The sequence below is a fragment of the Molothrus ater genome, chromosome 20 (assembly GCF_012460135.2).
Source record: "Molothrus ater isolate BHLD 08-10-18 breed brown headed cowbird chromosome 20, BPBGC_Mater_1.1, whole genome shotgun sequence".
NCBI classification, from domain to species: Eukaryota; Metazoa; Chordata; class Aves; order Passeriformes; family Icteridae; genus Molothrus; species Molothrus ater.
Window position 1 is genome coordinate 9019412 of NC_050497.2, and position 21033 is coordinate 9040444.

At 46.5% G+C, this 21033-nt stretch overlaps 2 protein-coding genes across 5 annotated transcripts in view; both read left to right on the plus strand.

The window, feature by feature from the left end:
* Nucleotides 1-10739, plus strand: part of SEC16A (SEC16 homolog A, endoplasmic reticulum export factor) — a 35947-nt gene extending 25208 nt beyond the window's left edge. For 3 of the 4 annotated variants that reach the window (XM_036393695.2, XM_036393697.2, XM_036393696.2), the window contains exons 23-32: nucleotides 4997-5093; nucleotides 5345-5422; nucleotides 5646-5702; nucleotides 5874-5985; nucleotides 6289-6426; nucleotides 6503-6603; nucleotides 6968-7042; nucleotides 7655-7714; nucleotides 8604-8678; nucleotides 9080-10739. In XM_036393695.2, the coding sequence (XP_036249588.1) occupies nucleotides 4997-5093; nucleotides 5345-5422; nucleotides 5646-5702; nucleotides 5874-5985; nucleotides 6289-6426; nucleotides 6503-6603; nucleotides 6968-7042; nucleotides 7655-7714; nucleotides 8604-8678; nucleotides 9080-9148 (862 nt within the window). In that variant the 3' untranslated portion in view covers nucleotides 9149-10739. The remainder of the gene's footprint in view (nucleotides 1-4996; nucleotides 5094-5344; nucleotides 5423-5645; nucleotides 5703-5873; nucleotides 5986-6288; nucleotides 6427-6502; nucleotides 6604-6967; nucleotides 7043-7654; nucleotides 7715-8603; nucleotides 8679-9079) is intronic. The other variant, XM_036393698.2, reaches the window with a different exon arrangement.
* A 552-nt stretch (nucleotides 10740-11291) lies between these two features.
* Nucleotides 11292-20997, plus strand: INPP5E (inositol polyphosphate-5-phosphatase E). The gene is made up of 11 exons (XM_036393896.1): nucleotides 11292-11392; nucleotides 12078-13133; nucleotides 14792-14915; nucleotides 15125-15222; nucleotides 15740-15864; nucleotides 15984-16103; nucleotides 16475-16582; nucleotides 17350-17511; nucleotides 18053-18168; nucleotides 18517-18653; nucleotides 19632-20997. Exons 2-11 carry the CDS (start codon nucleotides 12289-12291, stop codon nucleotides 19762-19764), a joined length of 1968 nt encoding a protein of 655 aa, XP_036249789.1. The 5' UTR covers nucleotides 11292-11392; nucleotides 12078-12288; the 3' UTR covers nucleotides 19765-20997.
* The last annotated feature ends 36 nt before the right edge of the window (nucleotides 20998-21033 follow it).

Sequence of the window (21033 nt, forward strand, 5' to 3'; positions counted from 1 at the left end):
AAAGTCTGTAAGAGTTATTGGTAAGTATATGCATTCGAACTCACAACCTGAAAGAGATCGAAGGCGAGTCCTTGCCTTTTTTATTAAATGTGCTATGACCTCCTGGTAGGTGGTAAGTGTCTTTGTGGGCTGGCTATTTGTAAAGATCCATTCCAGTATCAACAAAGGGTCTCGAAGCTGTGAGTCCCATTGGAATATCAGTCCATGGAATCGAGGTGCTTTTCCCAGGATGATGAACTTGAAAGGCAGACTGGGCTCGAAGCGATGGGCTTTGCATGAAGACAGGGCTTCCTGGACTTTAGTGATGGCACCTCTGGCTTCTTCTGTGAGAGTGCAGGGAGAGTCCAGGTCCTTAGGTCCGCGAAGAAGGTTGAACAAGGGAGCAAGGTCCTCTGTTGTAATTCCTAGCAGTGGACGTACCCAGTTGATGGATCCACACAGGCTGTGTAAGTCCCTGAGGGTTTTTGGGTCGTCATTTATGGTGAGCTGCTGAGGTACGATGGTCCTTTCCCGGATCTGGACTCCAAGGTAAGTCCATGGCTTGGTGTACTGGATTTTATCCTCACGAATCTCCATTCCTGCCTTTTCTATGGTTTCAATAGTCTTTTTAACTGTATTGTCCAAGTAAGCTTTGTCTGAAGCACACACCAGGATGTCATCCATGTAGTGATGGATGATAGCATCGGGGAATGATTTCCGAATGGGAGACAGGATGTGAGCCACGTACCACTGGCAAATAGTGGGGCTGTTTTTTAGTCCTTGAGGAAGATAACGCCAATGATATCTTTTGAGCGGGGCCTCCTTGTTAAGAGAGGGAACGGAAAAAGCAAACCGTGGAGCATCCTCAGGGTGCAGAGGAATGCTGAAGAAACAGTCCTTAATGTCTATGATAGCAAGTATCCAGTCTCTAGGCAGCATCGATGGGGAGGGCAGGCCAGGCTGGAGGGGGCCCATGTCCTCGATGGCCTCGTTGATTCTGCGAAGGTCGTGGAGGAGCCTCCACCTGTTTGTCCCAGGCTTTGGTAGAACGAAGACTGGAGAGTTCCAAGGGCTGTTGGACTCCACTATGTGGCCTTTTGCGAGCTGTTCTTCCACGAGGGTGTTTAGGGCGCGCAGTTTGACTTTATTGAGGGGCCACTGTTCAATCCAGAGTGGCTTGTGACTTTTCCAGGTGAGACGAGGTGTTTCTGGCAGCGCGCTTACTTCAGTGACCCCAATTAGAAATCCTGAGTGGGAATACGTAGGGAAGCTCCCCACTGGGATAGAACGTCTCTGCCCCAAAGGGTGATGGGGGCCCTTACTACAAATGGACGAATGGTTGCCAGCTTGCCTTCAGGCCCTTCCACAAGGATGTTGTTCTTGCTTCTCATGGACACTGTGGCTCCACCAATCCCTGAAATCATGCCTGCAACAGGTTGTAGATCCCAGTGTGCTGGCCATTCTGAGCGGGCAATGATGGTCACATCAGCACCAGTGTCCAGCATCCCTGGTAGGTGGGTCTTCTCGCCTTTGCAGGTGAGGCCGCACTCGATGGTAGGCTTGGATGGTCCCACAACTTGTGCCCACATAGCTGTAGGGTTGAGAGGAATCTGTTCCCTGTGATCCTTTGGGAGTAAAAAGGCTTGTGCTATTGGAGTTCCCTTTGAAAGAAAAAATGGTGAGTCTATGCAGCATACCTGGACGAGAATCTCTTGTCCTGGCTGCACTGTCAGCACTTCTGGAACAACGAAGATCTCCTTTGGGCTATTAAGAGAGTCACCTATAATTAAAATATGCGAAGGACCACCTTTTGGCGCATATTTGCCTGTGGGAACACGGTGAACATTCTCGTTATTAAAGTCAATGGACAAAGCAGTTACCAGTTGACGGCAGGTTCCCATCTGGGTTGCCCCGTGGGTTGGATCCTCTTCTTGTGGTCCGGAACATCCTGGGCTGGTGCGGGGTTGGGTCTGGGTGGCCTTTGATTTGTTGTCAGCGCCCGGGGCTCGACCGGGCGGGGCAAGAAGTTTCCCGAATGCTGCTGGTAGCGCTGCTGATTCTGGGGTCTTTGGTAATTGTTACGGTGGTATCGGGGGTGTGATCTCTCTGGGCAGTCCTTTATATAATGTCCAAGATCTCCACAGTGATAGCATTTAGGTTGGTCTTTAGAAGCTATTACTGCATATGCACCAGAAACTCCTTCAGCAATACCTTTAGCAACTGCTTGGGCCACTGTATTTTCCGTGGACGTGTGACGTGTACAGCATTCCAGCATTTGCTCTATGGTGGGGTCTGTATCCATGGGTAGAGACCTCAAAATGGCTTTGCATTTTTCATTAGAGTTACACAAGGCAAGTTTACATAAGAGTTCCTTCTTTGCCTCTGTGCTCTCGATCTGTTTCTCCAAAGCATCTCTAAGTCTGTCCACAAATTTGATAAAACTTTCATCTGTCCCTTGTTTAATAGCAGAAAAATGCATTGTTGGCATTGACTCATCATGCACGAGAAGTAAAGAGGTTTTTTGCTGCAAGAGCGATGTCCTGCAGTGCCTCTTTATTCAAGGTTTCCAATTGGTCTGCTGGTTTCTGTAAGTCACCTTCACCAGCTAGTTGGGCTACTGTAAAATTCGTCTTATTAGCATCCGCAGAATATGAATCTGATAGCGTTTTTAAATGTCTTTTCCAATGCCTGTCCCATAACAAATATTCTGCTGGGGACAGGAGGCAGTGTGAAATATTTTTTACATCGTGGGGAAGTAAGACATGTGCTGAGAACATGGCTTCTAAGAAATTTCTAAAAATATGTGAGCTTCGCCCATGTTCTTTGGCTATATTTCTTAATTGCACTAGTTCCTTATTGGAGTTAGCTTTCCACGTCTTTATAGCGGACTCACCACCATTCCGTCCTTGCTTATATTCTACTGGGAAAGCATTAATCTTCTGTGCCAGCTCCCAGTCTCCAGCCTTTGTCGCTTCTACTTTAATACGAGCCCATGGATCCGTGTGGATCGTATCAGAATCAGATTCACTGCAAGAGCTCTGGTCCTCTGAGGAGGACTGAGGGAGGGTTGCTATCCGTGACTTGCGCTTTTTTCGTTTAGAAGCGTTTTTCAAAGGTTTCAATGGCTGGGGGGGGAGACATGGCATGACCTGGCTGGGGGGAGGTGCCACTGGAGCTGGGATGGCAGCACAGCACGCACAGGACCGGGTGGGGGGGGGTAGCACCGTGGGGGGTGTCTGGGACTGTGCTTGTGTGAGGTGTCCCTGCTGTGGCAGGCAGGGAGCAGGGGGAGGGGGCGGGGATGGACAAGGCCTCGGGAGCGGTGAGGGTGTGGCTCGGGGAGCCCACGGGAGGGGCCGGGCCGGTCGGAGCTGGGGCGGGGGGAGCGGGGGCGGCGGGCGCGGCGGCGGGAGGGATGGTGGGGGACATCAGCGCAGGGGTGGGGGGGTACCCAGCAGCGGGGGGAAGAGCCGACGCAGGGGTGGAGGGGGCGGCAGAGGCAGGAAAAGGGACCCCCGGGACCGGAAGCAAGGAGGAAGCCGAGCCAGGGGTAGGGGGGATGTGTGGAGTTACAGATAAGATAGGATTCGCGGAGTTGGGCAGCGCAGGTCCCGCAAGGGTGGAGGATGTGGGGGGGGGAACTGGGGTGGGCAGCGTAACCTCTGCTTTAGGAGTAACGGAGGCGAGAGGGACTTTAGGACCGAAGGGGTGGTGTGAGATATGCAAGTGACATTCCTCTGAGTCCTTATCGATCTTGTTACTATTTGAAGAGGAAGTATCTGTTAAGCCCTGCAAGATTTTTTCTCTGTTAAATCTTTCAACGGTTTTAGTTATTATATGGAATAAAGGCAAATAGTTAGTTACAGAGAAATCCTGGTTTGTTTGGGAGATATATATTGTGTTCCCGATCATATCCCAAAACGAATTTTCAATGACTGCTTTCTTATCAGTATCAGGGTATTGCGAAATAATCCAAGTTACAAATTTTTTAAGATTAGTTTTTGAGAGCTTGCCTTTAGAAAAGGAGAAGTTGTTAGCAGATAAGATTTCTAAAATAGTTGAATATATCTCTCTCTCAGTTTTACTTAGTTTTAAAGTACTAAAAATTTTACCCATGTTAATGGTTAGCCCTTCCAGCAGAAAAAACGTGAAAAAAAAAAAGAAAAAAAACCCGAAAAAAAAAGTTTTAGAGCCCCAAAGTTATGCGCGCAATATTAGCTAATACTTACAATTCCTGGGGTCCAAGATCTGTGGAAGGGGTCTGCTGCGTCAGTTCTCCTCGGAACTTTCTGTCGTTCAGATGTAAGTTTTGAGTGTCGAACTGACCCTCCTGGGGAAAGGATTTTCTAAAACGAAAAGTCCCTTCACAGAAGGAGCGGCTTCCCGAACAGGCAATCACAGAAAACCCCAGGGGGGCTTCGTTGCTCAACCGACGGATATCGCCTCTGGGGGGGGGTCCGAATCCGAAGTCGTTGGGCTGCCACTTTAATAAAGCCTCTTATTTGGCCTTATCATAATGCAGAGCACTAGGGCTCAGGAGCTCAGTCCCTGGGTAGGGACCGGGTGCCCGAAGCTCGCTCGCTCATGCCAAGACCACAGGGCTACCATCTAGCAAGCATGGTGATTATCAGCTCTATAGTGATTGCAAGCTCTCAGGATTTCAGCTCTGCTTGCTAGGTAGTGGTGCCCTGGGCTTGAGGCTGCAGCAGACGGAGAGAGAGGAGAAGGAGAAGGCGCAGGCTGTTCCACGAAGATGGCTTTATTTGGGGAGGTCCGTGAAGGGTCTCTGCTCTTCTTCTTTCTCAACTAATGGGGTACAGTATGCTTCTTTTATAGGGTTGGAAAGGATCCAAGCTTGACCAATGGGTAAGGGGTTAACATGACATTGCCTTATAGGGTTACAGAGGTAGGTTAAGGGGTGGAGGACAAGAAAACAGGAATTTTCTTTTGCTGTTTCAGCATTCCTATTGTTCATATCCTCCATGGTGCTTTTCCTAAATCTATGGGGTTTACTACAATCCAACTCTGCAGCAAAGCAACCCTCTCCTCCCCCCTCTGCTCCTGCAGGGAAAGACACTAAAAAAGAAACAAAAAAGGAGGCAGCACCCAGAAAGGTAAACTTTGTTAGAAAGGTACCTACAGCTGGAGGAGATTTGTTAGTAAATGTGGTAACTCCTGGTTCTCTGTAGTTAAGAAATCCTGACTAAATTATTTCTACTTATTCGTTGCAACTCTGGGCTCAGAGTTGAAGTCCCTGACAGAAAATGTGTTGTTGCATGAAAGTTTGTTTTAACTTGCCTGTAAAGTGAGACAAGAATTGACCGAGAGGGAGAGAATTAACTAAGAAGATTTGATTTGTTTTTAGACTGGTGGCACCTGGTTTCGCTGGCTGATGGGAAAAGGAAAGAATGAGGCTCACCTGCCAGATGACAAGAATAAATCAGTAAGGCCCCAAGAGTCACAAAAACCTTTATATACTTGAATTTGTCCCTAATGTTCTCCTGGATGACAAATTAACATTGTTTTGATGAGTAACAGATGATTGTAAAACTTTGAGGATTACTCTTATTCTAAGACCAGCTTTAAAAAAAAAAAGTTACAGTTATTTTAAACTTCTTTAGCAGCTTGCTTTGAGCTCTTTGTTTTTGACTGTGATTTTCTTTTAGATTGTTTGGGATGAGCAGAAACAACGTTGGGTTAATCTGGATGAACCAGAAGAAGAGGTAAAAATCTGAGTTCTCATGATTTCTCCAAGTGGAAAACAAAAATTTGTACTTGGCACACAACTTTCTTTAGTCTGTGATTGTCTCTTAAGAGCTGCTTTTTACTGAATCTGGATTAAAATCTGCTACATCAGACAATGATGTGATTGGAATTTTTTTGTCTCCTTGCAGAGTAAACCTCCTCCACCACCTCCAACAGGATTTCCTAAAGCTGCTCAGGCTGCTCCCCCTGGGCCTGGAGGCCCACCTGGTGCCTCTGTCAATGTGTTCTCCAGGAGAGCAGGTAACAGCCAGCACTGATATTTGAAGACTTTCTCCTGCATAAAATATGAAGGCAGAAGTTCTGACATTCCCTGGCTTGTTTGGGAACATTGGCAGCTCAGTGGAGCTGTGGCTATTGCTGGCTTTGCTCGTGCCCAGCTCCTGCACTGCTGTCACAGCACCATGACTTGAGTATTACTGTTTGTATCCCTGGGGTGTTATTTCCTGATCCTGAAGGATGCTTTAACCAGCCAGCTGTTCAGAGTAGACACAGGCATGATAAACACAAGGGTTCTTTCTGTTTTTCTGCATGTTTGTGGTTTAGCTGGAAGCAGAGCCCGTTATGTGGATGTCCTGAATCCAGGAGGAACCAAGGCAAGTGGTGCTGTTCCTGCACCATCAGACCTGTTTGCCCCCCTGGCACCCATGCCCATTCCTGCCAACGTCTTTGTTCCAAACTCAGGTGTGTGCATAGGATTGTGGGGAGGTTTTATGGCTATTTATGGGGTGTGTTTGGTTAAATCCCATTTTCTCTGTAGTTCCAGGGGAATCCCAGCCCGTGGAGGGGAGTGGAGCAGCAGAGCACACAGCAGCTGCAAACCAAACCAACACAGACCCTGATGCAGCTGTGGAACCAGAGGTGGGTTCCAAGGAGTATCTTGTAGGCAGAACCCAAAGTTCTGATTCAAACCCCTCAGGATTCTGAGCAGCAGTTTGACAGCCACAGTCCATGAAGCATGATGTTTGTGGTTTAACGTTGTACCTAAAGAACAGAAGAGAAATACAAGTGAAAATGGAGGTGGGAGGTTGCATTTCCTAATTTGACAGGGCTGCAGCTTCCATGGGTGCAGGAAAGGGGCTGAGAACATGGGAAGAGCCTTTCACTGCAGGTTACAAATGCCTGATTTGCTGTAACATTGTTCTGCCCCGGTGGGATCTCTAAGGGAAATGTGGAATAGCCTCGTAGTAATGATGATAAACAGAAGTGCCTTGTTTTCCTTCAGTACTTAAACCCTGCAGCCCTTCCTCCTGGATCTGGACTTCCTGTTCCTAACCCTGATGGCTCCCAGTCAGGCGAGGTAAGGCTTGATGCAATTTAATTAATGACTTTTACAGTTAATTGTAGTGGTCTTACAATGGGCCATTTAAAACAAGCAGTAACTGATTCAGTTGCTGATAAGTAGGCAAGATGTGATATGACTGCCTTCAGAATTGTACAGAAAAGACCTCTAAGCCCATATGAGAAGTTCAGCCTCCGTGTCCTACATTCTGTGATCTCCTTTTCCTATATAAGTACTTTTAAAAGCCTTTTTAAAAGTAAAGAGTAAAATATCAGTAGCAGTTGAAGGGTCTCTTCTTGCCTCCCTGCATGCATATAATTTCACTAATATTAAATGCAAGACAAGGAGAGCAAGTGCTGTGTGCCAGGCAGAGTAACGTGACCTTTGTTCCTACTAAATGTTTTCTATACCTACATAATTTTGTGCTTTAAGAAGTCCTTTTGATTTAAACTAACTTCTGGCTTTACGTTTGTTTTTTGTTTTTTGTTTTTTTAACTTGAAGTTGGTTTAACCTTTGGCAGTGAGACTTTGACAATGAAATAAAACAACTGAAAGCTTGAGGCAGTGACATGCATGACGACTTTTTTTATTTGTGTTTTTTTGTATTTGTGTGTTCTTGCTGTTTTGTAGCTTTCGCGCTCTAGTTCAATGAGTTCATTATCACGTGAAGTAAGCCAGCATTTTAATCAGGTACATGTGGCTGGCCATTCTCATTTATGTTAACTTATTTACTTACCCCTTTCCCCTCTTTATTTTGCATTTGCTCAAATACTAATGCTACTTTTAGTCATTTCCCCCTCATTTCACAGAATTGTCATTAAAAGTAGATCATGATGTAGTGTTCCTTTTTACACTCAAACAGGGTCTTCAGTTTTGTGTATTTATGGGAGTGCATGTAATCCAGGCATGCTTTTTATTTATGTTCCTGAGATTCACATAATTTCATCGTTTTATTTCTGGGATACTAAAGAAATCAGTTGATTTTAAACAAAAAAAAAACAAACATCCTCCAACAAAACCAAACCAACCTCCTAAAAAGTCTCAATACAAGCAAAACTTGGTCGTTCTGCTGCTGCCAGTCTCAAACTGGTAATAAACCATTTGCAAAAGTCCCTGTAGGAATTAAAGGAATGCTTCATCTCTGCTGGAAGTTCCAGAGCTGTGGGGTCACCACAAAGGGGTGACACAAACCTTTCTGATATTTCTTAATAAAGCAAAACCTGACATAGAATGTTTATTTTGGGGCAAGTCCTGAGGTGTGTACTAACAAAGGCAGAAGGTACTAATTGAGTGGAGTTGCACTGGTGTCTTGTGTTGGTTTTGCATGCTTTGGACCTGCAGAGCTATTTGCAGTTGATGCATGTGCCACTGTTTGGCCAATTCCTACATTAAGCCAGCCCTGTTCTAGATCTGGATGCAAACTGTACCAGCACTCTGGAGTTGTTCCAATAGGCTGCGCTCTCCATGTTGTTGGCATTATTCCTGTGAATATTTGCTCTGTATAACTTAGCAGACCACATTTGAGAGGCACTGGAGTTCCTCTCTGCTCTTGTCTAACTTCAGTGTTTTCTCTTCCCAGCCTGCTGCTGTTCCACCCTCGGGGGCACCTTCAGCAGGGGCGGTACCGTTCTACAACCCCTCTCAATTTGCACAAGTGAGTGAAGGCCCCGGCTTTCCTTTTCCTTATCCTTGTTATCCAACATTTCCCAGAGAAGCTGTGGCTGCCCCTGGATCCCTGGCAGGGTCCAAGGCCAGGCTGGGCAGGGTTTGGAGCAGTCTGGGACAGCAGAAGTTGTCCCTGCCCATGGCAGGGGGTGGAATGTAGTGGGGCTTTAATGTCCCTTCTGACCCAAGCCAGTCTGATCCTATGCTTTGAACAAAACATGATTTTGTGCTTTATCAGTTTAATCTGGGTTGTTGCACAGGGTGTTAAATGTGCACAAAGATCAGTCTGGCACCTGTTCCCATTCCAAACTTTCTTCCAGTTTTCTTGAATTTTTGTCTCCAGTATAACCCTTTTACAGAACATTTTATTTATCCCTGTTCTTTTTTCAGTCTCCTGCAGCCACTGGAAGTTCAAGACTGGGAAGAATTGGACAGAGGAAGTATCCAACATTGAAGTAGAATACAATGGCTTTGTATTTGGAGTCCTTACTCACGTTCTGAGTATGCACAGAACTCTCCAGCCTTATGGCACGTGCTATCAGCTGCAGTTGACAGGACAGAAATCTGATGATGGGTGATCTTTTTCATGCTTGCACCTCATCTACGCAAACCATTACCAAACATGAAATATATGTAACTTTTCCTTTTCAAAACCTGGCTAGAAATAGCTTTGCTGTGATAAAGAATAGGCACAAGAGAGGAAATAGTTGCTGTCTGTTACAAAACCTGTTTGTAAATTGCATATAGGCAATTTATTCCTTGAATTTATTTTAAACCTTACTAGCGTGACCTTCCGAGACATAGTTTCAGGGATTCCTTGATTTCTGAAGGATGCTTCCCTCCCAGCAGGGGGTTAAAAAAAAAACCACAAACATGTCCACATTGTAAGATGACACTGTGGCCTTAAGAGGACCATGCACAATCAGCCAGAGTGTGGAACCAGAGGTGTTCCCCTGGGAGAGGCTCACCCAGGAGCTGCCTCCTGCTGGTTTGGCTTTTGGGAGGCGGGAGGGGGCCACAACTCATCCAAATAAATCAACTTCGATTGAATGAAAACTGTGACTGTAATCTAATCCTGATTTGATTTGGATCTTTCCTAGTCTGTATGTAGTTTGTGGTTTAGACTACCTGTAAAGCCAAGTGTATAGTGGGAAGGAGCTCTGTATCATAGCCAACGCTGTTCTCTTGACAAGTGAGTGTTTGTTTAAGTGCAATACGGTTACTTTGCTTTCTCTCAAACTGCTGGCACTCTGCAGCTGGGGGTAACAGCTTGAAAGTTGTTTATTTCTTCCTTTTGGGAGTGCCAGAATCAGTGTAATAATCCGTTCTTGAATCTCCCTTACTAAAATAACCAAGGTCTTAAATAGCTAACTGCTAAATTTCATACTAAAAGTAGATGGATTAGACCTCTACAGATGGACTTCAAAATCTTTAGGTTTAATATAGGAAATCTTGAAAACCATGGTATGCAGCATTTATATTCACTGAAGAATCTGAATTATCTGCAAAGAGAGAAATAAACTTTAAATATTTATTAAATCACTAGGCCATATTTTATTTAGAACTTGCCACCAAACTATTTGATTTTACTTGAATTTCTGCCCAGGAGTAGAAGTAATACGAATGTGAAATTGCCAGTATTTGTCCCCAGTTGTTTTGTTTTGTTTTGTTTTTCTTTTCTTTTCCTGAGTAACACCACTTTTCTAAGATTGTGATAGCCTTATCTATGTCCCAAAAAGTTTGTATGGAGCCCAAGTAAAACACTATTTGGGGGGATTAGAAACCTTTGTGTGCTGGTCCATTCTCAATTCCTGACATGGACAGCAGCAGTCAGTGTGGTTTACTTTTCTATAATTGAAACCTAATCAGGCACTTGGCTTTCCTCTAGTCCAGCCAGGCTGCTGATTATTTTCTCCTTTCAGTAGAGACTGCCAAACAACTTCATTCAAGGAGGCTCCCCCTGAGCTGGGAGCAGCTGTCTTTCCTAAGTGTAAGATTTGACACTGTAAATTCTTAAATAAAATATTTTGCGCTCTGGAGCACTTTCACATTTCACTTTCTTCTTGTGGTTATTGCTCTAATTAGGTGGGTGAAGGGACCTTTCCTGTTTTTTCTGGGAATGATCTGAGGAAAATGAAATTTTTGGTGTTTGAACAGCTTCATCGGTGCAGGTTTTGATGCAATATTGGGAAGAAATCCTTCCCCATGAGGGTGAAGAGGCTCTGGCACAGTTGCCCAGGGAAGCTGTGGCTGTCCCATTCCTGGAAGTGTCCAGGGTCAGGCTGGACAGGGTTCGGAGCCTATGGAAGGTGTCTGTACCCTTGGCAAAGGCTGCAAACAGGGTGATGCTCAATGTCCCTACCACCCCCAGTGATCAGTGTTTGTACTGAAACGTTCAAAATTGAATCTTCAGCCTTAATATAGGCAACTTTTATACTTCTTCGAGTGCGACACGTTTATTTTTAAGCTGTTTTTTAAACGCCACCTTCATCCCGTGTCGCGACAGCCGCGACTCCCCGCGGGCGCTGCCGGGCGCTCCTCCGGCCGCCGGGGGGCGCTGCGGGCGGGGCGGGCCCAGCGCTGCCCCCGTCGCCACGGCCGGGCCGGGGCGGCCGCAGCGGGACCGGCACCGACGCCGAGACCGAATCGGGCACCGGCAGCGACTCTGCGGCCACGGGTACCGGCGGGGAGCCTGAGGAACCGGTAAGGCCCGGGCTGCAGCGGCGGGGAAGGGGCGGCCCCGGCGGGCGGGGGGCGAGGCCGTTGTGAGGGCCGGGGCCGGGGCCCTCCCGCCCGGCCGGGGGATGCGGGCGGCGGCCCCTCGGTGCCGAACCCCAGCTCGGGGCTGCGGTCACCGCGTGGTGCCCTCCCGGGGCCGGGGGAGGCTGGTCCGCGGGAGCCGCAGAATGACGAGGTGCTTCCCTCGTGGAGAAATGCACTCGGAGCCCGGTCCCGTACCCCAGAGCCACCCCTGGGGCGTTTTCTTGTTGAGCGGGGTTGGTGCAGGGCAGGGAAAGGCGACAGCGATTTCCCCGTGCCTGTGGGATCGCTGGAAATTTCCTGGCCTCGGGCTGCGGGCTGGTCGTGCTGGTGACGCCTGTGTACAGCAAGGACAACGAGCTGTGGTTTCTATGCAGCTTAAATTCCCTCTCGTGCTAACAGGGCACGCTGCCTTTCCCTAAAGAAGCGTGTACACAGCCGTACAGGAGGTCTCTGCTCTGCTTTTGGGGTAAAAAAACGGGAAAGAACAGTGATTTTCTAACAAGGTCACGTTAAGGTGTGAGTTGTGCTAGAGGGAGGTGCTGCAAGGAGATGCTTTCTGATCGGGGAGTACAGTTTGCAGCTCGATAACTTTTCATTCTTACATCTTTCTCTTGGGGGAATCCAGGTACCCCACGTCTTGGAATTTTGCAGACAATGCCTCTGCCTGCACATTCACCTGCCCTGCATTCCCAGCTAAAGGCTGAGCTGTCTGCAATTCCCATGCCTTGCTGGCTGAGTAGAGCCCTGTGAAACCCACAGGGTGGTAAAGGGAAGGAAATTATGCTTTGAGGAATTTTTCATCTGGAGCAGCATCCACAGCTGGTACCTGGGGGACCATGAGTACTCCAAATGGGTTTCCGCAGCACTCAAGGGTGTGTCTTACTCGGAGCATGGAGGGTGGAGCGGTACAGGACCTGCAGGCAAAAAAAGCTGGAAAAGCAGCCAAAAAGGAGGCTGGGGGTGATGGGGCACCTCCGAAAATAGGCACTCCTATAAGTGAGACCTTAAAGCTTCTGCCAGAAGAGCTCAAAGCTAATATGAAAATTAAATCGATCACTCCAAGGCCCCCTCGGAAGCCCCGGCTGGAACGTGCTGCATCCCTGGATGAAAAGAGCTGGAGGAAGTGGAGACGATTTAGGACAAGCCAGGAAAGTCTGACTGACCCCAACGAGACGAGCTCCTCCAACGGTTCCCTGCAGGAAGCGTCGCCCAGCCCGCCCAGCAGGGGCAGGGCCAGCCCCTGCAATCCCTGCTGCCAGCAGGAATCCTTGCACACTTCACCAGACGCCTTGGAAGCCAGCCCCGGGGGGAAGAGCAGGGGGGGAGGCGCCTCGGACCTGGGCAAACGAGCCTCCGAGATCTCCAGTGCCTTTGGGGGGCTCCTGCGGGGCAAGGGGTTCGCGGGGGGCAAACCCCGGCTGTCCCAAATCATGCCGGCCCGGCCCCTGCCCCCCATGGAGCTCAACGTGGCCTCGCACTCGCTGAGGACAGCTAATAGGATCGACTCGGATTGTCTGGATTACCGACATCATTCCCAGCACAAGTTTGGGAGGGTGAGCAGCAGCCTCAGCGACTCCCGGCTGCAGGGCAATGGGACTCTCTATGACAGCTGCTCCACAGACTCCATGAAATCCACCTTCAGCGTGCTCACCCCCATCCGAGCCAAGGATGTTCGAAGCAGGTAGGGCTCCCCCAGGTTTCTCCTGCTTTTGGGGTGCCAGCAGGGAGGAGAATCCCTCTGGGCAGGGGCAGGGAGCTTCTGAGCTCAAAAGCCATTCTGTGTTATTTTACCTGCTGTGAAGAGAGTTGGAAAATTAAGAGATCAGCACAAATACTCTTCGTTTGCTCCTTTTAGCTGAGTATTTTCATTAATACATATGAGTATTTTCATATATTTTATATAAATATATATAAATATATAAATATATTTAAAGACATATAAATATAACTATAAATATTCATATATCCATTATCATAAATATATAATATTCTCACAAATATATACATATAATACATTTCTATATTATATAAATGTATAAATATTATATGCTTTTTATCTATTTATTCTCATAAATACATATGAGTCTGGTCTGCTGTCAGTTTGCTTGTAATATTAACATAATCTGGTTTGAGAATTAAGAAGTGGTGGCTGTGCATGCCAGCAGTCAGGAAAACTTTTTCAGAAAAATCTAAAAGTACATTGGGCTTGAACTAAAATGATAAATTACAGGAAAAAAAATAGCACCAGATATTTTAAATTGAGATTGTCATGCAGCATTATCACAGTCCTGTGAGGTGCTGAGCAGAGGTTGCACTTGTTTGGTTTCTGTCAGGAACAAATTTTTGTGCTGGGAGCTACTCCAGTATCCCACAGGAGCTCCTCTGCAGGAGGGAAAAGCCTAATCATTGATCCAAAGCGTGGGAGTCAGTAGTAGAGGGGAAAGAATTCTGAGATAAATTAAAGTGTTACTAGCTGGTAAAAAAGCCCCAAAGATAGATTGTTACTTGTTTGCCGTGAGGGTTTTCTTTCCCATTCCTCCCTAAAGCAGCTGGAGCCAGCTGGGTTGCCCAGAACTCTCTGACATTATTCTCTCATCATTATTTGCAGAGCTTAAGCAAGATTAAAAATGCTTATTCAACATGCAGTCCCTGTGCCAGCATCCCTCACCTCTGTAAGCATGTCCTTCAGAGAGGCAGGTGCTGTGGGATGCATCTCTCCTTCCCAAAGGGGATATTTTGGGACCTCAGGCTCAATAAATTATTTTCTTGAGGCTGATTTGATGAGCGGAATTGAAGGAAGGATGTGAGTTTGAGTTTTTGGTTAGGAGAAACCTGATGCCAGAACACTGGGAATGGTGGAGCTGTTTTTCTGTTTGAAGTAAACTGAGCTGCTTCAAGGTACTCAAATGTTATGGAGTCACAGAAATGGTTTGGGTGGAAGGGACCTCAAAGCCCATCCAGTGCCACCCCTGCCATGGCAGGGACACCTTCCACTGTCCCAGGCTGCTCCAAGATCTGTCCAGCCTGGCCTTGGGCACTGCCAGGGGCAGCCACAGCTCCTCTGGGCACCCTGAGGTTATCAAACCAATGTCTTTGTTCTGTGTCTGGATGAGTTTAGTGGGGCTGAAGACTTTGGATGGCTTCAGTCTTCTCACCACAGTTCACCCTTGTGTCCTGACTTTGGAAGGAACTTCAGGCAAGCAGAACAATTTATAAATATTCAATTCCTTCTTCATAAAGGCATATTCTTGATTCCTTCAGGATTCAAACATTACACATCAATATCCCAGCTGCCCTGCCCTTTCCTTAGATGCTCTTTTTTGGGTCTTTTGTCCACAGGAGCTATTTGGAAGGCAGCCTTCTGGCAAGTGGTGCCTTAATGGGAGCAGAAGAACTCAGCAGATATTTCCCTAATCGGAATATGGGAATCTTTGTGGCCACCTGGAACATGCAGGGGCAGAAGGTGAGTGCACAGAGGTCTGCACAGGTCCTTTGGAAGCAGTAAAGTTACCCCAGCTCTACTGAGAGGACTGGGGTGATGTTTTTCCGTTCAAGACTATGTTCCTTGTCAGTCATCTTTGTCAAATTACAAGGTATTTTTCTAGTAAATACTCGCATAACTAATACTGCTTTTCTTTTCTTCCTGTTTGTTTTCAATTTCTTGTGTAATAGGAACTTCCAGTGAATCTGGATGACTTCTTATTGCCAACAGATCCAGACTTTGCCCAGGACATGTATGTCATTGGGGTTCAAGAAGGCTGTCCAGACAGGTAGCAAAAACAATGTAATGAACCATCTTCTTTTATTGTTAACTAATCATTTTGCTTTGAATTAGACTAGAAATAGTCTCCATTGTATTCCTAATATTTTCAATAATCAACCCCTTTAACAAGACTGAATTCTATTGCATGAACACCAAAGGAAATGGGATTTAGAGGAAAAAGTCACGGAGATCTGTAAATCATAAAATCCCAGAATGGTTTGGGATGGAAAGGACATTAAAGCCCATCCAGTGCCATCCTCTGCCATGGGCAGGGACACCTTGCACTAGCCCTGGCCTTGGGAGCAGCTGGGATGGAGCAGCTTCTCTGTGCATACAGAATTTCACCCCGATGGCAAAACCCTGCTGATTTCTGTGGCACCTCAGTTGAGTGCAGGGAGGTTTAGCTTATGCCTTGATGCTGTGTGTGAGAGGGACGGCTGTGTGTGCACGAGGCTGATCTGCTCTCCTGGCTGTTGCTGTGTCCTGTGCTGGCTGTGTGGTGCAGCTGTCGTTCTGTCCTGCAGGAGGGAGTGGGAGATCCGCCTGCAGGAGACGCTGGGCCCGCACTACGTCCTGCTGCACTCGGCTGCGCACGGCGTGCTCTACATGTCCGTCTTCATCCGCAGGGACCTCATCTGGTTCTGCTCGGGTGTGTGGGGAGCTGAGGGCACGCTGCCAGCCTGTGCCCTGCCCTTTCTCCCTCTCCTAACCTCCCTGCTCGCTGTCAGAAGCGTTTCAGTAACAGCATCTTTTTTTCCCTCCTTCCAGAAGTGGAGTATGCCACGGTGACAACTCGGATCGTGTCTCAGATCAAAACCAAGGGGGCTCTGGGAATCAGCTTCACCTTTTTTGGGACCTCCTTTCTCTTCATCACCTCCCACTTCACATGTGAGATATTTGCAATCTTGCTACAAGTGTCCTGGTTGAGGGAGGAGGGGAAGGAGCTGTAAAGAGGTGAAAAAGCAGCTCAGGCTGGAGCCAAAGCTCAGGATTGCTGAGCTGAGAAGGATAAGGGAGGAGGTTTGTTTGGTAACAAACTTACGAAAGAACTGTGTTTATGGAAACAGAAACGAACTCTGCATCATTGTGTCCCTTTTTCCACACTTTCTGTCATCGTTATTCAGTGCAGACACTCCCAGAGTGTCACATTTTATATGTGGAAAATGTCTGATACCGTTTGGAAGCACCTGGTTTAACCAAAAATCATCATTGCATGAAAATGATTCACTGTTGGCAGTAATGGGGTTTCTGTCTTGCAGCTGGGGACAGTAAAGTGAATGAGAGGAAACTGGACTACAATAAAACCATTCAAGCCCTTACACTTCCCAAGAATGTTCCAGACACAAATCCATATCGATCCAGTTCCAGTAAGTGTGAAACCATGAGCGTGGGGGAGCCCAGCTCAGCAGGGTCTGGGCATTGTCTCTCAGTCTGCACTGGGAAAGAGACAAGAAGAGTGATCATTTGAGACTGTGTGAAAAGAAACTACAGCTCTTTTTGTCTGAGAATGGTTATTACTCCCATGATTTTTTTTTTCCTTGAAATTGGGAATTTGAGAAAAAAATTTGAAATGGGAGAGAAAATGGGACAGAGAAAATTCAAAAGGGAACTTTTACATTATGTATTTTTTTAGAAATATGATAATTTTGGTTTAATTATTATTAATATTACAGATGTGTTTCACTTTCCAGGTGTTTTCTAGAACAATTAGGAATTACTTTATTTCAAATTTAAGAGAATAAACCTTATGTCACTTTGCATGTACACAGGTCAGAGCATTGTTTGCCAAAGTCCATTATCATTTCCTAATACTGTGCTGACAACTTGATACCTAGATAGATAATTAGGTCCTTGTCCAAGGAAATTTAATATACTCTCTATCTGCAATGTAGCATTAGCTTTTTGTGTTCCCTCTGGTGTTAGGTCCTGTAGATAGTTTGGTCTCCTTACAGCTTTTTCTATGGTTTTTAACATTTCTGTTCTGTTTTCTCCTGGGTTGTTAATTCCCATATTCATTGGGGATCACAGGTAGAAAACATACTCAATATCACATCTCCAGGTAGTGAAAAGAAAGAATTTCTTCCACTAACACATTCAGCAGCATCTCTTAAACTCTTGTGTTGTGAATTTGCAGGTGATGTCACAACTCGGTTCGATGAAGTTTTCTGGTTTGGGGACTTCAACTTCCGGCTGAACAAGGATCGGGAGACGGTGGATTCCATCCTGAGCCAGAACCCGGACACAGACGTGTCCAAGCTCTTGGTGTATGACCAGCTGACCAGCGAGATGAGTCGGGGTAAGGGGCAGCTGTTCCTCTCCCTCCTCTCCAGAAACAAAGATACCTGCACACAGGAGTAATGTCAGCCCAGTCCCCATTTCCTGGGGGCTTTTTTTGGTGAAGTTCCCTGAAGAAGGGAGTCAGCAGCTGTCAAATACAGTGGCAGTGTGTCAAGGGACCTGTTGCTGTAGTACTTTGTTCTGTTTAATGTAACCTCCCAAGCCATTTGCTGCTGTTTCATCTGACTCCTCCATAACCTGGGCATCTTTGTCCCAGTGTCCAGGGAATTTAGATTTGAACAGCATTTGCAAAAGCAGCACAAGCTTTCAGTGGAAGGGGAAGTGCATGGACCAGTTCTTCTTTGTTTAACTGACCACTGACTAAACAGCCACTGGTTATTTTTTATCCTCTCCATGTCAGGATTGGAGCTTGCTCCCTTTCTGGAGCCCAAGCCCAGTTTTTTCTGGGCCGTACATGGCTGTTGTTTCTAGCCAGCATTAGTAGACACAGTTCTAAGGAGGGAGGAGTTTGTTCATGCCATTCTCCCCTTCCCTTACAGGGTCTATTTTCAAAGGATTCCAAGAGGCTGATATCCATTTCCGTCCTTCCTACAAGTTTGACATAGGAAAGGACAGCTATGACACCACCTCCAAGCAAAGGACTCCCTCCTACACAGTAAGGGATGATTTCAGAAGTCAAAGGGGGTTCAGTTGTGCTGAGATTTGTTGCTTAAGGATATCTGGGACTTGTGGAAGAAAGGACTGTAGAATCTGTGAGCACAGGGAGAGCTTGGCACAGGCTGTTAACTTTATTTTCCCTGCCTTACATCCTGAGTGGGCTCAGAGCTGGCACAGAACTGTTGGGATCAGACAATGAATGGATCCCCAGCCAAGGCCACGTTAATTCCACCAAGTGGAGGGTGATGAATGAATGGATTTGTCTCTTGTGAAGCAGTGCTGCTCTCCAGGGTGGGTGATGTGCAGAGGGAGTCACCCTCCCTGTCCCCTCTCCCCCTGCCTCCAGGACCGGGTCGTGTTCCGCAGCCGCTACAAGGACGACATCCAGGCTGTCAAGTACTCCTCTTGTCCTGTCATCAAAACCTCAGACCACCGACCTGTGTTTGCCTTGTTTCGTGTCAAAGTGAGGCCTGGCAGAGACAAGTGAGTACCTCCTGCAGCTCCACGTGATTGATTGCTCCATGACCCGAGGATATCCTCCTGTGTCTATCCCTGCAGCCTGGTTGGGTTTTACCCAGTATATGCTGGTGGCCAGAGCAGAAAGAGCTTAAACCTTGCCCTGACAGCTGAAATCCCTGCTGCCAGGTCTCTTAACCCTTCTGAGAGGGATAAACAGAGCCCACTGGAATTGAATGTAAATCTGTGCTTTATCTGAGATGCAGCTCTTTGTTTTCCCTATCAGCATGAGCAGCTTTCCTCTTCTCTTCCTTTTCCCCTGTTTAGGATCAGTTCTGTTTTCCCTCCCCAGTGGTGGCTGCAGTTCAGCACAGCTGGATGTCAGTGGAGTATTTTGAGATCCTCCAGGTTCCTAATGTCCTGTTGTATTAGTAGAACTCCTTAAGATATTTGGTTTGGAATTATTCTCTTTTTTGTGAGTAACATGGTCAGGGATTTCAAGACCTGAATATCTAAAAAAGTGATTTCTCAAAGTATTCGATCAGCAGTGCAATTGCAATGGGAATTTTTGTTTCTGGGTATTAAATACCCATTAAATAGTGTGTGATGGGCTGCTCAGGTTTCCTCTCTAAAAGACCAAGGTAAGAATAGTTGAGATGAACCACACCAGTGAGTACACCAAGTTAGCAGTAACCTGGTGTAGCTTTTCAAATGAGTAGGTTTTAATTCAGAGTCATTAAGAAAGTCCTTTATATATAAAAGGAGGTGAGTTCATACTAAAATTTAAAGTACATTTCCCTTTTACAACCAGCACTTAAAGTATTGTGAAAAACCTTAACTTGTTGCTGTGGAAGAACAACACTTGTTTCGCCCACAGCAGTCACTGAATGCCTTAAGAAAGTAAAAATCAGATTTGTGGCCTTTGTTGTATGAAGTAGTAGGGAAATTCTGGGCAAACAAGAACCTGTTTATGCCCTGACCTGCTGGCTTGTGTTCCTGTTGCAGCATCCCCCTGGCTGCAGGGCTGTTTGACAGAGATCTGTATTTAATCGGAATAAGGAGGCGGGCCACGAGGGAGCTTCTGAGGCGCCGGGAACAAAAGGACCAAAGATCCAGCAGCATATGTAGCATTTCTTGAGCTGAAAGCTCTGCAGTGCTTGTGGTAGAGGTGCCCTGAAAGAGGATTTCAGACCATGGCAAACTCTGCAGGGAATTGTCAGCATAAGCACCTCTGGCAGTTGTTGTGGCTTGTGAAGAATGTCTTAAACCTCATCTTGGATTCATTTGCATGAGCTAATCCATGTAGCTCAAGTGCTTCTGCCTAAGAAAAGGAGTCAGTTCTTTAAGACATCCATCCCAACTGGTATAATTGATTTATTTTTAACCAGACTATCCTAGGAAGCCACTGGGTGCAGACCCTTGGTTCCCCTCCATGTAGGGGCACAGCTGCTGGAACTGGCATCACCCAGAGGGCACCTGAGAAAAGCCTGCAGAAAGGTGAATTCTTTGTTTGTCTCTTTGGTTTGGTCAGGTTAACTTCCATCCAGTGTGGGGTTGGGTTTGCTCCTTCTCTGTAGCCAAGTGTTGCTATTCTGTACAGGGAGTAACAGGGACCAGTTCATGGCAGTTGTGTGTATGGATGGTGCTCCTGTGTTGGGCTTTTTGGGTCCTCTACAGCAAATTGTTTGTGAATGTACTCCTGTACATTGAAGTGTAGAAACATTGCCTTTCAATAATTGTTCTTTAGGCCTTCTGTTACTAAGGGGGTAAATATCAAACTCTCAGGCCATATATTTGTCTGCTGAGACTGCTTGAAGCCATCCCTTCCTGAACTCACTTGTCCTCCCCAGGGCTGATTAAGCACTACCTGCCTTCAGCAGCAGGAGCTGGAATTTATCTGAGAACAGGCACTGTGTGATGCTTCACCAAAGTGATGCAAGTGAGTGCACCAGGGAGGTTTGCAGAGCAACTGCAGCCACTCAGCTCCACACAGCTCCATTACCTCCAATCACGGTCAATTCCTTTTGGTTTTATTTTTCCAGATCAGTAAACTGTGAATAACTTGCTATTTCTGAGGTAGTGTTGTCTTAAGGCTATATATACTACAAGGACCAGTATGGCACTGGTAAAATGTTAAGTACAGCTAATAATTAAGAACTCATGGGCACAGATGGGATCATTAATCACCTTAGGACCTAAAACATCATGCAAACACCTTGGAGGAAGTGCTGCTGACTATGCAACCTGTCCAAGACAGGCTCCTGTTCTGCGGTACATTTATGGCACTGACCTGTCTGTAGCCATCAGGTATTTGGATTTCCTTTCTTTTTAAAGGAATAAAAATAAATTAATGCAATACCTTAAGTGAGAACCAGAGTTCTTTGTGTGGTGTGTGTTTGGGTGACCT

Coding starts and splice junctions, on each gene's coding strand:
- INPP5E (XM_036393896.1), top strand. CDS start 12,289: ATGAGTACTCCAAATGGGTTTCCGCAGCACTCAAGGGTGTGTCTTACT. Junction 14,916..15,124: donor GGAACATGCAGGGGCAGAAG/GTGAGTGCACAG, acceptor CTTGTGTAATAG/GAACTTCCAGTGAATCTGGA. Junction 15,865..15,983: donor CCTCATCTGGTTCTGCTCGG/GTGTGTGGGGAG, acceptor CCCTCCTTCCAG/AAGTGGAGTATGCCACGGTG.